This window comes from Onychomys torridus, chromosome 5 (assembly GCF_903995425.1).
Source record: "Onychomys torridus chromosome 5, mOncTor1.1, whole genome shotgun sequence".
Taxonomy (NCBI): Eukaryota; Metazoa; Chordata; class Mammalia; order Rodentia; family Cricetidae; genus Onychomys; species Onychomys torridus.
Window position 1 is genome coordinate 63,907,356 of NC_050447.1, and position 12,841 is coordinate 63,920,196.

General features: G+C 48.6%; 1 protein-coding gene across 5 annotated transcripts in view; it reads left to right on the forward strand.

Annotated features, from left to right (window-relative positions):
* The first annotated feature begins 336 nt into the window (after positions 1 to 336).
* Pfkfb3 (6-phosphofructo-2-kinase/fructose-2,6-biphosphatase 3) overlaps positions 337 to 12,841 on the forward strand; it is an 84,450-nt gene continuing 71,945 nt past the window's right edge. For all 5 annotated transcript variants that reach the window (XM_036187068.1, XM_036187074.1, XM_036187069.1 and 2 more), the window contains exon 1: positions 337 to 509. In XM_036187068.1, coding sequence (XP_036042961.1) covers positions 368 to 509 — 142 coding nt within the window. In that variant the 5' untranslated portion in view covers positions 337 to 367. The remainder of the gene's footprint in view (positions 510 to 12,841) is intronic.

Below are 12,841 nucleotides of genomic sequence, written 5' to 3' on the forward strand. Positions count from 1 at the left end.
GGGCTGCTCCTCTCAGCCTCTATTTAGTGTCTGCACAAATCACCAGCCCTTTGAACGCCTCGACTTTATTAAAGCAAAAAAAGATAAAATTCCTCCAAGTCCCTTCCTTCCTTACACAGCCCGAAGGAGCTGATGGATGAGCTAATTTTCAACCCCTTCCAGGTAGTTTTGCTCCCTGCTTGGCATCCGCACCGGCAGCCGGCACCTCCAGGGCTCTAGGCTCAGGGTGGGACTCGGTCGCCCACCCTGGCCTCCCTCCCGGCCGCCGCCCGCAGGCGCCCAGAGCGCACGGGTGACGCGACTCCCGCGCTTCCTGCTCCGCGGCGGGGCCTCCTCCGCACTGTGACGTGCCAGGCTGTGACCAAATATGTCCCTTTCCCCTCCCTCGCCGGCCCCATCGCCCGCAGGCCGCCTCGAGCCTCGGGGCTGCCACTTGGACGTCAGCCTGCTCAGGTGTCGCGGGCCAGCCCCCCCGCGCAGCGTCCTCGGCGCGATGCCCTTCAGGAAAGGTAGGGGTTCCCGGGTTCTCCCCAGGTGCGGAGACCCTTGTCCCCTCGGGGATTCCGCCTTGCCTCCTCCCATCCTGCACTGGCCATCCTGCCGCGCGTTACGCCCCTTCGCTCTGCGCGGTCCCCTCCAGCCCTGCGCTGTCCCCTTGAGCCTCGTAGTGTCCGCGGCTGCACCACGTGGATGCGGGAACCCCCCGCTGGGCTGGGAGCCGGAGAGCGCGGTGCTAGTGGAGGTACTTCTAGCGAACCCCAGGATCTACGGCGTCCCAGCCCCGGAAAGCAGGCAGAACAGCCAGCCGGGAATTTTAGCGTTCGTTTCTGGGAAACTTGGGTCATTCTGATGGCCGGAGCTCGGAAGCCTGGGGGCGGATCGGAGGGAGACTGCAGAGGGGAAGAGGCCGCGGCGCGTGCAAGGCAGATCCCAGGCTAGCTCTGCCTTCGCCTTGTCACCGTGGGGAAGTCATTTTTACCCCGCACTTTCAGTTTCCTCCGCGGCAAAATGGGCACAGGAAGAGAGCCGGCTGTGGGAGGACCGGCAGACAAGTATAAAGAAGCAAACCGGTGGCCCGCTGAGGTCGGTCTGGCAGCCACACGCAGTGCCCGTCTAGGCTTTGCAGGCTCTGCCCACTGCCACTGCCGCATCTGAGCTCATTCACCTTGGCATTCTGCCCCGGAGGCCGGGAAATTCCCATGGTTCACTGCCAGAGTCGCCAGAGTATTTGGTCCCATTTTACAGGCAGGGCTATGAAGGCCCAGTGACTCTCCAAGCCACTGCTTAGAGCTGAGCTGGATCCGGGGCCACGTTGCTCAAGTCAAGACTTGGAATGGAAGTGGGAGCTGAAGAAGTGTAGAGTGACTGGGAGTTTCAAACCGGGACTCTCTGACCTCTGCAGTTTTGTTTGTGTTGAGAGGAACGTCAGGAAAGGCTCAGCAGGGCTTGATGGCACGTGCCTGTAATCCCGGGGCTTGGGCTGATGGGGGAGGGATGGAGGCAGGAAGATCAGAAGTTTAAGGCCATCCTAAACTACGAAGCTAGTGGGAGGTCCCCTGGGCGACAGGAGACCTTACTGGAGACAAACAAAAACCGCCTAAGGCTCTCCCACTGGGCCTGAGGACTTGTGGGTAGAGACGGAAAGAAAGCCTGGCTCTCCAGGTGCTGGGGCTGTGTGGTGTGGCTCTCTGAACTGCCTCCACCCACCTTTCTCGCCAAGCTTTTCTTCTTTCATAATTCAGGTGAATGGGCAGGTTATTTCTGTGGTTGCTGGGAAGCTATGGTGGCCTTTGTCCCTCATAAGCACAGAGTGCTAAGGTACCATTTCCAGCTCGGGGCTGTGAAGGGGCTGGCTCACACTCCTATGCAAATAAAGAACTCGGTCAAAGAGCAGGAGTGATAAATTCTCTCTGGTCATCTGGTGATGTAAGCCCACAGCCACTGTCCTCAGGGTCTCTGTTGTCCCATGCATAATGTGACCACTTTGTCCCTGGACCGCCCGTCTTGAGGGTGTCAGAGTCCTTATCTCACCTCATTAACTGCAGTGCCGAAGAGTCATTGGTCGCCCACTTACTCACTTCTCATATTTATGACCTTGTGGTCTCCGGTGGGCAAATTAAAAGAAGTCAAAGGTGTCTGTTAGCCATCACAGTGCTTAGGGGATGGCCTTCTGAACTGAAGTAATTAGGCTCTTCAATTTTTTTTTTTTGTGGGGGTGGGGTGGGGGAGTGAGTGAGTAGAGATAGAGTCTCACTGTGTAGTCCTGGCTGGCCAGGAGCTCAGTATGTAGACCAGGCTGGCCTCCCAAGTGCTGGAATTAAAGGTATGAGCTACCACGCCTGGCTCTCAGTGACTTTAAAATAAGATTTTGTTTTATAGCTTGTTGTGATGATACATGCTCATTAGCCTAGCACTTGAGAGGCAGATGCAGGATGACCAGGAGTTCAGATTTTTTAAAGATAGGATAGCATGTAGCTCAGGCTGGCCTCACACTGGATACACATCGGAAGCTGCCCTTTAACTAATTCTTCCACCTCCCAGGTGCTGGGGTTTGCAGGCAATCAATGCCATTCCCAGCAAGCAGCTTTTTTTTTTTTTTTTTTTTTTTTTTTTTTTTTAAGAATTGGCTTATTTAGTTCATTATTAGATTGTAAAGGCAAACTTACTGTCAACTGCCAACCAAATTTGGCTCTACATTTGTTCCTAGTTTTAATCTGAAGAAACATTGCCAAACTGTGAGGAAAGTTAGTGCTTCCCCATTCCATGGTTACTTTCAGAAGGTCCCAGTGTGTGAGAAACTGCTTGGAGGCCATGCTGTCTGGATCTCCCAGATGCTTGGATTTGAGCCAAGGCATAGACTCTGGTGGGCTTTGAGTCTGAGGCAGAACTTCCTTGTATGTTAAATTGTGAGCTTAAAATGTTTAAATTTTACCTATTTATTTTGTGTATCTGAATATACAAATACACAAACACACATGTAGAAGTCATTTCAGGAACCAGTTCTCTGTCTACGATGTGGGTGCTGGGGGTTGAACTCAGGTTGTTAAGTTTGGCTGCAAGCATCGTTACCCACTGAGTAACTGAGTTATAAACCAGTTCTAAGTTATAAATTCTTAGCAATATCCAACATGTAGGAATCTCTGGGAGCTGGGGTGTGGTTTGTGTTGGCATCCAGATTATCCATGCTCTGTGACATGGTCATTTAGGAAAGGGACCACTGATTCCCATCCCAACCCTGGGCAGACATGGGAGAACATATGTGTACACACATACCTATATTTTTAAAATTTTGAGCCATCTGAACATATCAACTATTCAGAGTACAGTTAGAATTAAGATATAAAAAAGTCTGCTGTTTTCCACCCTAAGCCAAATGCAATCAAATAGAGGAGGCTTCTTCTGTGGGCCAGATGGAGGAGACTTCTCAGTGAGCCAGAGGCCAGGAAGCCTATCCTTTGATACAGTTCTGTCCTTAATATCTGTTTATTATTATTATTGTGTGTTTGTGTATGATGTACTTGCATAAGTGTGAATTGCACATGAAGGTCAGAGGACAACTTTGGGAGTCAGTTCTCCTTCTCCTGTGGGTTCCAGGGACTTAGCTCAGGTTTTCAAGCTTGTGTGGTAAAATGCTTTTACTTGCTGAGCTACATCCCTGGCCCTCTTTTTATGATTGACAGTCGTAAGGCCTGGGACCATCACTGTAGGCGGCTGGAGGAAGCATAAATCAGGTAAACTGAGGAGAGTTTGGTAAAAAGCTTTCTCTGAAAGATTGAGTAGGATATAGGAAACCCTCAGAAGTTATCAAGAAGGCTATGTATCCACCTCAGGCCCAAGAAGTTGGGGGCAGTGTGGCTAGCTGACTGAAGTCCTGGCCTCTTATGGAGGATGCAGGCATCTGGTGGGCTGCTGAGAGACCCTGGTTTTCTCTGTCTCTGTTCTCATGGCACTGACAGCTATGAGGCCCAGAGCCTGATGATGGTACTGTCCCTACAGGTCAATCTGCCTGGCTGGAGTGCAGGGTAGATGTGCCCAGTGGTGGATAGTAGATGTGTTGGAACCACACACATCAACCTTAGGTCCTGGTTTTATGCTTCCCCTGCAGGAAGCACACAGTAATATCTCCTGAATTCCATTAGGGCAAAGTTCAGCAGTCCCATGCCAAGTCATCCCTTTATCCTTGACACTGTGTGCCAGCATTTTCCAGGTAGTAAGTAAACAGAGAGACACAGGGCTCCCTCCCTGGAGCGCACCTCCTGTGATATCCAGCAAGTGCCAAGAGGAGAAGGTCAGAGGTTGGCACAGGGCTATGATGCTGACTCTGTCAGTAGAATTTGTGTAGAGCACACACACACACACACACACACACACACACACACACACACACACTAGGCCCCGAGTCCATTCTCCAACACTACAAAAACTGAGTGTGTTAGTACACACCTGTAATCCCAGCACTGGGGAGGTAGAGGATCATACAAGATCATCCTTGCCTAAATAGGAAGTTTAAGGCTAGCCTGAATTGTCTGAGACCCCACAAAAGGGAGAGAAGGAGGAGGAGAAATCCGAACACAGATTAAGGTGTGATGACAAATGTTTGTAATCTCAACACTGTAGCGGCTAAGGCTGACAAATCACTGTAAAATCAAGGCCAGCCTGCATTTCATAGCAAGACCCTGTCTCATAAAATCAAAACCGTGTGCGCGGTGGTGCACAATTCCAACTCTTGGGAAACAGAAGCAGGATTTTAGCAAGTTTGAGGCCAGCCTGGATTACATGAAGCCCTGTCTCTAAACCAACAAACAAATAAAGGAGCAACACTCTCCTGTCTTTCTCTACTCTCTTTAACACTACCTCTAATGTTAAAAAAAAAAAAAAAAAAAATCCAACAAACAAGTAAAATAAAAAGAAGCCCCAGCAGAGGCCAGTTGTGAGTTTCTGTTTTTGAAGGATAAAAGCCCCCCACCCCCACCCCACACCTCCTAAGGAAATGAGACTCTGGACAGAGAGGGCTGTGGCCTGGCCAGCTGCGGTAGATGAGGACATAGCCTCTCATTGGATTTGGTGTTGTGGGGGTAGTGAGGTACTTATACCTGTGCATCCCACCTTTCTGATGTGGACTCCAGTGTATGGCATTTTGTTGTTGTTGTTTTGGCACTTTGTAATACAGGTGGAGTGGTTGGTGAAGGGGAATACCCCCTCATACTCTCTACCGCTCAGGCAATAAATGACCGTCAGGATGCTGGCACCAGCTAGGCATTTTGTCTCTTGCATCATCTCCAGGGTGACTGCAGCTGTGGTGATGGGAGATTTTCAGTCCCAGGACTGACTGAAGGAGCAGGGCTGTAGAAACTGGCTGGAGATTGGCTTGAATAAAGAGAAGTTAGGAAATATGGGTGGGTGCTGCAAGCCACAATAATATGAAGATGAAGTAGGATTTCAGCTGATATGACATACCTGGAAGAAGCCAAGGACCTCCCAGAGGTCAAGCTGAGGCTCAAGGAGACTTGGTGATATTGGCTTTTGATTTTTAGCCATTTCTTGCTATGAATTTCTAGTGTGCTATTGTAGCTTTTCCATCATTTATTGGGCACCATTTCCCTTCTACTAAAAGAATATTTAGGTAACCTCCTGTGCAGTAATGCAGCCAGGATCCCTAATTTCAGGCCTTTCTGTAATTATCATCATTAGCAGCATCCGGCCAGGACCATCCCCGGAAGGAAGGACGAAAGTATCTTATCAGAGACACCTCTGCACTCTCTGAGAACAGACTTAAGCATCCAGACTGTTTGAGAAGGGCTCACAGATGTGCTAATTAAGCTTAACCTTTCCCTTTCCAAAGTCTTATCTCTAGTTTTAGATCTACCTTTAACTATTGACTCAGAACTAAAGGGTTTCACTTACAGGTACATCAAGCTGACTCAGGCTGCCCAGCCACGAGTACCACCCCCCCACCCCGCCCTGCCAGAAATCAGTAGCCAAGACAGCTCAGACAGATAAGGGGCCAAAGGAAAATAAGGCAGTTTGTTCTCACTGATAGACTCCTAACACTTTACCCAATCACTTCTAAGAATAGAGTTGAGCACATAAAATCCCCCTTGCTCAGATATTAACCAAGTTTAGCCCTCAGTTGATTCTATTCCCCATTAGTCACTTCCCTTTGGGGTTGCAGATCACGGCTGGCGATTACTGCTCTTTTGTGTGGCTCTTATTGCCCCTGCTTTTGACCCTGAGGGAATCCAAGCCTGGTGACCTTGCTGTAACCAGAGCATTGTTGTGGCATGAGTATATAATTGTAAACCTCAGAGGCTTGAGAGGATGAGCTGGTAAAGAGAAGAGAATGGATGACTAGATGGGGAAGAACTGGATAAAAAAGGAACCGAGATGGGGAAGAACTAGATTGAAGGGCTAGAAGAGAGTACCGGAGAAATGAGATGGAAGACGAGGAAGAGCCAGATGGGGAAGAACTAGGTGGGTAAGAACGAGATGAGTAAGACTGACTAAGATGGGGCAGAATTAGATAAAGGAATTAAGACAGTCTTAGAGGGAACAGCAGAAAGATGTAGAGAGACTCAGGCAAGAAAGGAGCTAAGTGTGAGAGCAGAGAAGAAACTGTGTAGAGAAGAGAACTGACTCAGAAGAATAAAGTATGTGGACTAAGGAGTTTCCTGTATGAGATTCATTTCTTGTCATCAAAGACTAGATTATCACCTGGTTGTAGATTCTTCCTGGACCCTGGGAGAGAGGACTGTCAAGGGGCTGGACCCCAATACTCCCCATTATGTGAGACTTGAGAAAACAAAAAGGGGGACAGGAAAGATGTCAGCTAGACACAGGGAGGAAGCCATGAAGTTGTGGTTAAGTCAGGGAGCCACTGTGGAGGGAGGGGAGGTGGCACTCACTTCTGCAAGAACTTGACACCTTCCAGGATGGGGAAGTTGGCTATACAGCTCAATAGGAGAGTGCATGTCTCACATGCAAAAATCTCTGGGTTCTGGGATTTCATCCTCAGCTCCACAGAGAAGGAGAAATGGGGCAGGGGAAGGGGAGGAAAGGGGAGAAATATCTGAATCTCATAGATGACGGGGTATGGCTTAGTCTAGAGCAATAGTTCTCAATCCGTGGGTCGAGACCACTTGAGCTTCATATCAGATATTTACATTATAATTCACAGCAGTAGCAAAATTACAGTTTTGAAGTAGCAATGAAATAATTTTATGGTTGGGGTTACCACAACATGAGGAACTGTGTTAAAAGTTTGCAGCATTAGAAAGGTTGAGAACCTGGCCTAGAGCCTGGGTTCTTGACTAAATTCCCTCTCAGGCCTAGTGTCTGTCAAACAAAAGTATTTCAAGTGTTCTTGCCTGGGCTCATCATCAGAAGGGACAACAAATAGCAGTAGTGATGGGCTGGGGACATGGCATGCTGGTAGGACACTTGCCTGTAAGCCTGAGGCTGGGGTTAGATCCACAGTCTCATGAAAACAAAACAGAATGCTAGGCACAGCAGCTCACACCTGGAATCTCCAACGCACAAGACACAGAGGCTGGCGGATTGCTGACAGGTAGTGAGGTTCAAGGTTAGCCTAGGCCACAGTGGGAGACTCTGCCAAAACATAAAAGAAACAACAGCCCTCCTAAATAAAAACATGGAGATGGCTCAGTGAGTAGGGGTCCTTGCCACGCAAGCCTGGTGGCCTGAATTTGATCTCCAGTAACCATGTCCATAAAGGTGGAAAGAGAAAACTGACTTCACAAAGTTGCCCTGTAATCTCCACACTTATGTCACACATATACATATCACACACACACACACACACACACACACACACACACACACACACACACAGAGAGAGAGAGAGAGAGAGAGAGAGAGAGAGAGAGAGAGAGATGTACACACGCACAACTAATTAGAGTTAAGGGCTGGGTCATTCAGAGCATTCACTCCTCTTGCAGGGGATTAGGTTCAGTTCTTAGCGCCCACATTGTAACTTGAGTTCCAGGGGGATCTGACAGCCTCTCCTGGCCACTATGGGCTCCTACACGTAAACTCACACAGACAAGCATGCTAAGTAAATCTTATAAATTAGAACTGTTCCAGACATGGTGGTGCATGCAGGGAGGCAAAGGCAGGCAAATCTCTGAGTTAGAGGCCAGCCTGGTCTACATAGTTCCTGGACAACCGTGGCCCTTGGACACCAGAGAGACCCTGTCTCAAAAGGAAAAGAAGAGAAGGAGGAGGAGGGGGAGGAGGGGGAGGAGGAGGAACAACTATGACCACCTCCCCCCAAACAAAATCAGAGGCTGGACATGTGATTCACACCTTCAGCCCAATGCTCCAGATCAGGACCCAATAAGAGATCAGGACTTCAAGATTGTCCCCAACTGCATATCCAGTTGTAGCCTGGGCCATATAAGACCCTATCTGACCAAGTTCAAAATCAAAACCAAACCAGAAAACAAAAAAAAGCAAATAAGTAGATTTTTAAAAACCACATCAAGTTCGAACTCCTCCAAAAACAAATAAAAACAAAGCAAACAAAAGAAAGGGGAAACAAACATGAACCCCCAAACTCTCCCAGCTTCTTCCCAAGTGCTGGGAACTTTGTGTGAGTCCATGATCCTCATCTCCACCCTCAGAGACCCTGATATTAGCATGACGTTCAAAAGACAAATAAGAAGAGTCTGAGAAGGGTTAGGTAAGTTGCTAAAAGCCTTGCAGCAAATTATGTGAGCAACAGAGCTGGGGCAGAGACCTCTGCATTCTGCCTTTCCACGTGGGCCAGAACTGTCACATGTTGTGTAGTGTGGCTCAGCATGGTCTGATCTGGTATGACATGGTATGGTGTAGTGTGCCATGGCGTGGTGTGATGTACTATGTCAGGCATACCCAAGTGGTGCACCAAGCCTCCATTAACAATCAAGTTCTTTTTTTCTTGTTTGTTTTTTTGTTTTTGGTTTTTCGAGACAGGGTTTCTCTGTGTGGTTTTGGTGCCTGTCCTGGATCTCGATCTGTAGACCAGGCTGGCCTCGAACTCACAGAGATCCACCTGACTTTGCCTTCTGAGTGCTGGGATTAAAGGTGTATGCCACCACCTCCTGGCTCAACAATCAAGTTCTTTATACAGAAAGAAGTAGAGAAACAGCATCAGACACTGGGTCCTTCTGCATCTGTGAGAGATGTGTGCCAGCCCATGAGAGGTGCTTATGGCTCTGCATCCCAATTCAGGACCCCTTCCTTTGTCTTCCCAATATGGTACAAAGAGCAAATCCCTAGACATCCTTAAGGAGGGAACTGTGTTAGCCGTTGAGTCTCTCATCCAATCCTGGACTCCAGTGAAGTGCCGTGTGCTGTCTTCCACTCAGGGCTCCTTAGGAAGATGCATTCAGGGAGCTATCTTCTTTGGTGCCTAAGAGCCTTCTGGGTATGAACTGAGCTCCCTAGATGTGCGTGCGTGCGTGCGTGTGTGAAAGCCAGAGTACATGCTCAGTGTCCTTCCTCAGGTGCTGACCATCTTCATTTTTGAGATGATTTCTCACCAGCCTGTAACTCTCCAAGTATGCTAGTCTGGTTGTCCAGTAAGCCCCACAGCTCTGCTTGTCTCTGCTCCCCCCATGCTGTGTAGCAGCCTTTTGTTGTTATTTAGAAAAAAAAAAGTGGTTTCTGGGGATCAAACTTAGGAATCCATGCTTGGAGCGATCCCCCTAGCCCTTCCTTGGCCATTTTCAGAGACTGTCTTTGACACCAGCTTTGACATGCTTCCCCCAGAGAAGGAGTCAGAGGAATGACATCAGCCATGGAGGAGATGACATGACAATGTCAGCTACAGAGTTCACATCTGAGAACCACATCGTCAAATTAGGAAAAGAAATAAGTGTCACAAGAAATCTCATGATGTTTTAAGTTAGTTTATGATCCTGTGTTCAGCTACATTCCTAGTTCTCCTTGGCTGCATGTGGAGCGTGGGCCATGGGTTGGAACACCTAGTTCTCGGAACTCATTCAGGTAGGTTTTCTTCTTGTAGCTAGTTAAAATACCAACTGCTCATAAATCCTGGGGGGGATTGTGGGCCTTTGAAATTTCCAAGGCACTACGAACTGAGTCTTCCTTGCACTGTCCCAAGCTCCTGAGAATATCCTTCGGGAGAGCCCTTTATTCTCTCCATCCCAGCACGCAGCACAGACACTCAGTCTTGCCGTTGCCTCAATATCTGTGGCAGATGCCCCTCACTCTGTGTCTTCCTCTCCTTATAGGGGGCTGGTGAGATGGCTCAGTGGGTAATAGTACTTGCCACCAAATCTGACAACTTGATTTTGATCCCTAGGGTCCACACAAAGAGAACTGGCTCCTGTAATTTGTCCTCTGACCCCCCACACATGCATGTATCATGGTACTTGGGGTGTAGTTCAGTTGATACAGTGCTCACCTAGCATGTATGAAGCCCTGGGTTTAATTCTAGCACTCAGGAAGGGAAAACAGGAGGATCAGAAGTTCAGTGTTATCCTTGACTACACATCAAGTTCAAGATGAGCCTGGAATAAATGAGACACTTCCCTTAAAATAACAGCAGAGAAAGAAATCACAAATAACCACAGATGTCATACAAGAAGAGCAGGAGCAGGCAGGTGGAGACTCTTCTCCTGCCTGACATTCTGCAGGAGCTGTGTGGTCGGAGGGAATGCAGTAGCTCCATGTCTGTTATACCGTCTACTAATCCAGCCCTCGAGTGACCACCTAGATTATTCCACAGGCCAATGGACATGTTCACAGACCAGTCAGTCTGTAAATATGCTTTCGTCATTTGTGCTCCTGTGAGATGGTTCTGACAGCTGCTTATGCAGGAAGGGGCAGTGGAGTGAGTGGGAGCTAGTAAACTAGACCGACAGGTCACCTCAATCAGGCACTGTTTGAGTGATCTCAGGAAAGCCTCTAAGATCACTGGACTCCACTGACCTAAATGTCAGAGAAGGAGATGTGCGAATGTGCTCCCAGCCCTGATTCTGAGGTCAGTGTTTTCCAGTTCCTTGGATGTTTATCACATACATACATACACCAAGGCCTCGGCCTTCAGAGCTTACTGGCTAAGCTGAACACAAGAAGAGAACGGAGGGACCCAGTGGGTAACGGAGTTCAGTTGGTCCAGTGCTTGTATAGCACGCACAGAGCCCTGGGTTTGCGCCACAGTGCCAAGTGTGTTGGTGCTTATCTGTAATACCGGCACTTGGGAGGCAAAGACAGGAGGATCAGGAGTTCAAGGTCATCCTTGGTTTCAAGAAGAGTTCAACATCTGGCTGAGCTACTTGAGACTGTCTTAAGGGTGGGGGGTGGGGCGATTCCATTTGCACTTTTGTCCTCCAAAGATTTTGTGCTGGATGTCTGCCAGCATCTGTAGGTGAGAAGCTAAGTTTTCAGGCAAATGTCATACGAAAGGTCCTGCTTCTGGTCTCTGGATTCCTTTGGCTTTGACTTGACAACTGAAATGTATGTCGTGAATATACCATCTCCCTTCACTGAGTTTGCCTGCAGCTCTCTGTCTCTCAGAGCAGGCTGCCCTCCCTACAACTCTGTTGTTACTTCAGGTGGCTTCAGGACAAAGCAGTCTTTGATAGGGTTCCCACAGTCTAAAGTCCCTCCTGCTGTCTAGGGAGAAAATGACTATGTTTTTACACTTGGCTAAAAGGATGGAAGCCCTCATGTTTTCTTTATATGCCCAATGGCAGACAACTTGAAATCTACAGAAAATAAGAAAGACGACAAAACTGCTCAGCATTTCTTGTCCTCGGAAGAAATCAGTTGCCAAAGATTTCCTGCTTGGGATTGGGGCTAAGGGTGGGAATGTAGCTCAGATGTTAGAGTGCTTTTTTAGGATGCACTAAATCCTGGGTTCAATCCTCAGCACCTCATAATCTGAGAGTGGTGGTGTATATTTATCCCAGTACTTCAGGGATGGAGGCAGAAGGGTCAGGAGTTCAAGGTCATCCTTGGTTACATACGAGGGTTACTATTATTATTATCATTATCATCATTATCATTATTATTTGAGATAGTCTTTCTGTGTAACCCATGCTGTCCAGAAACTCACTGTGTAGATCAGTCTGGCTTTGAATTCACAGAGATCTGCCTGCCTCTGTCTCCCAAATTCTGGGATTAAAGGGGTGCCACACCATGCCCCCAACCTACATAGAGAAATTGAGACTAGCCTGGGCTACATGAGATCCTTTCTCAAAACCCAAGCAGCTAACTAACACCCTCTTCCCTCCAAACTGGCCTGGGGAGGGGGTAACAGTGAGAAGAGGCAGGAGGGGAACAGCTCAGGTCTGCAGAGCACTGTCTCTCTTCTGTTGCTCTCTAACTGTGTATACAACCCCCGTGGGGGTGGGGTGGGGCCCTGTGTCTCCGCCTAAGCAAGGAGGCTTGGCTCCAGGGTGTCTCATGCCTGACAGTCAAGGTACTTCATAAGAGTAGACAGGCTTAGAGTTATCCTGCTGCCTCCTGGAACTCCTTCTCCAGGTTGCTTCAGAAGTCCTCCTCATGGGCCACTCAGCAGACAACCTCCATCTGTATTTTTGCAGGCACTCTGTCAGAAGGAGGGCTGTTTTGACCCCCTGTCCGGAGGAGGATTTTCCAGAGGCTCCAGTGGCTCTGATGCTCAGAGATGCTGAGATACCAAACGCTTTGAAGTTAGCTGCTCTTTCCCATGGTGGCGTTGGAGACTTTCTGTAACCTCTCTCCCTAAGGCCACTTTGGCCTTGCTAGGGGTTCATCCTGTTGCACTGCACGGATGAGAAAGGGCTAGGCAGTTAGTGGGAGGCAAAGGGGAAGTTGGGAAGATACCTCAAAG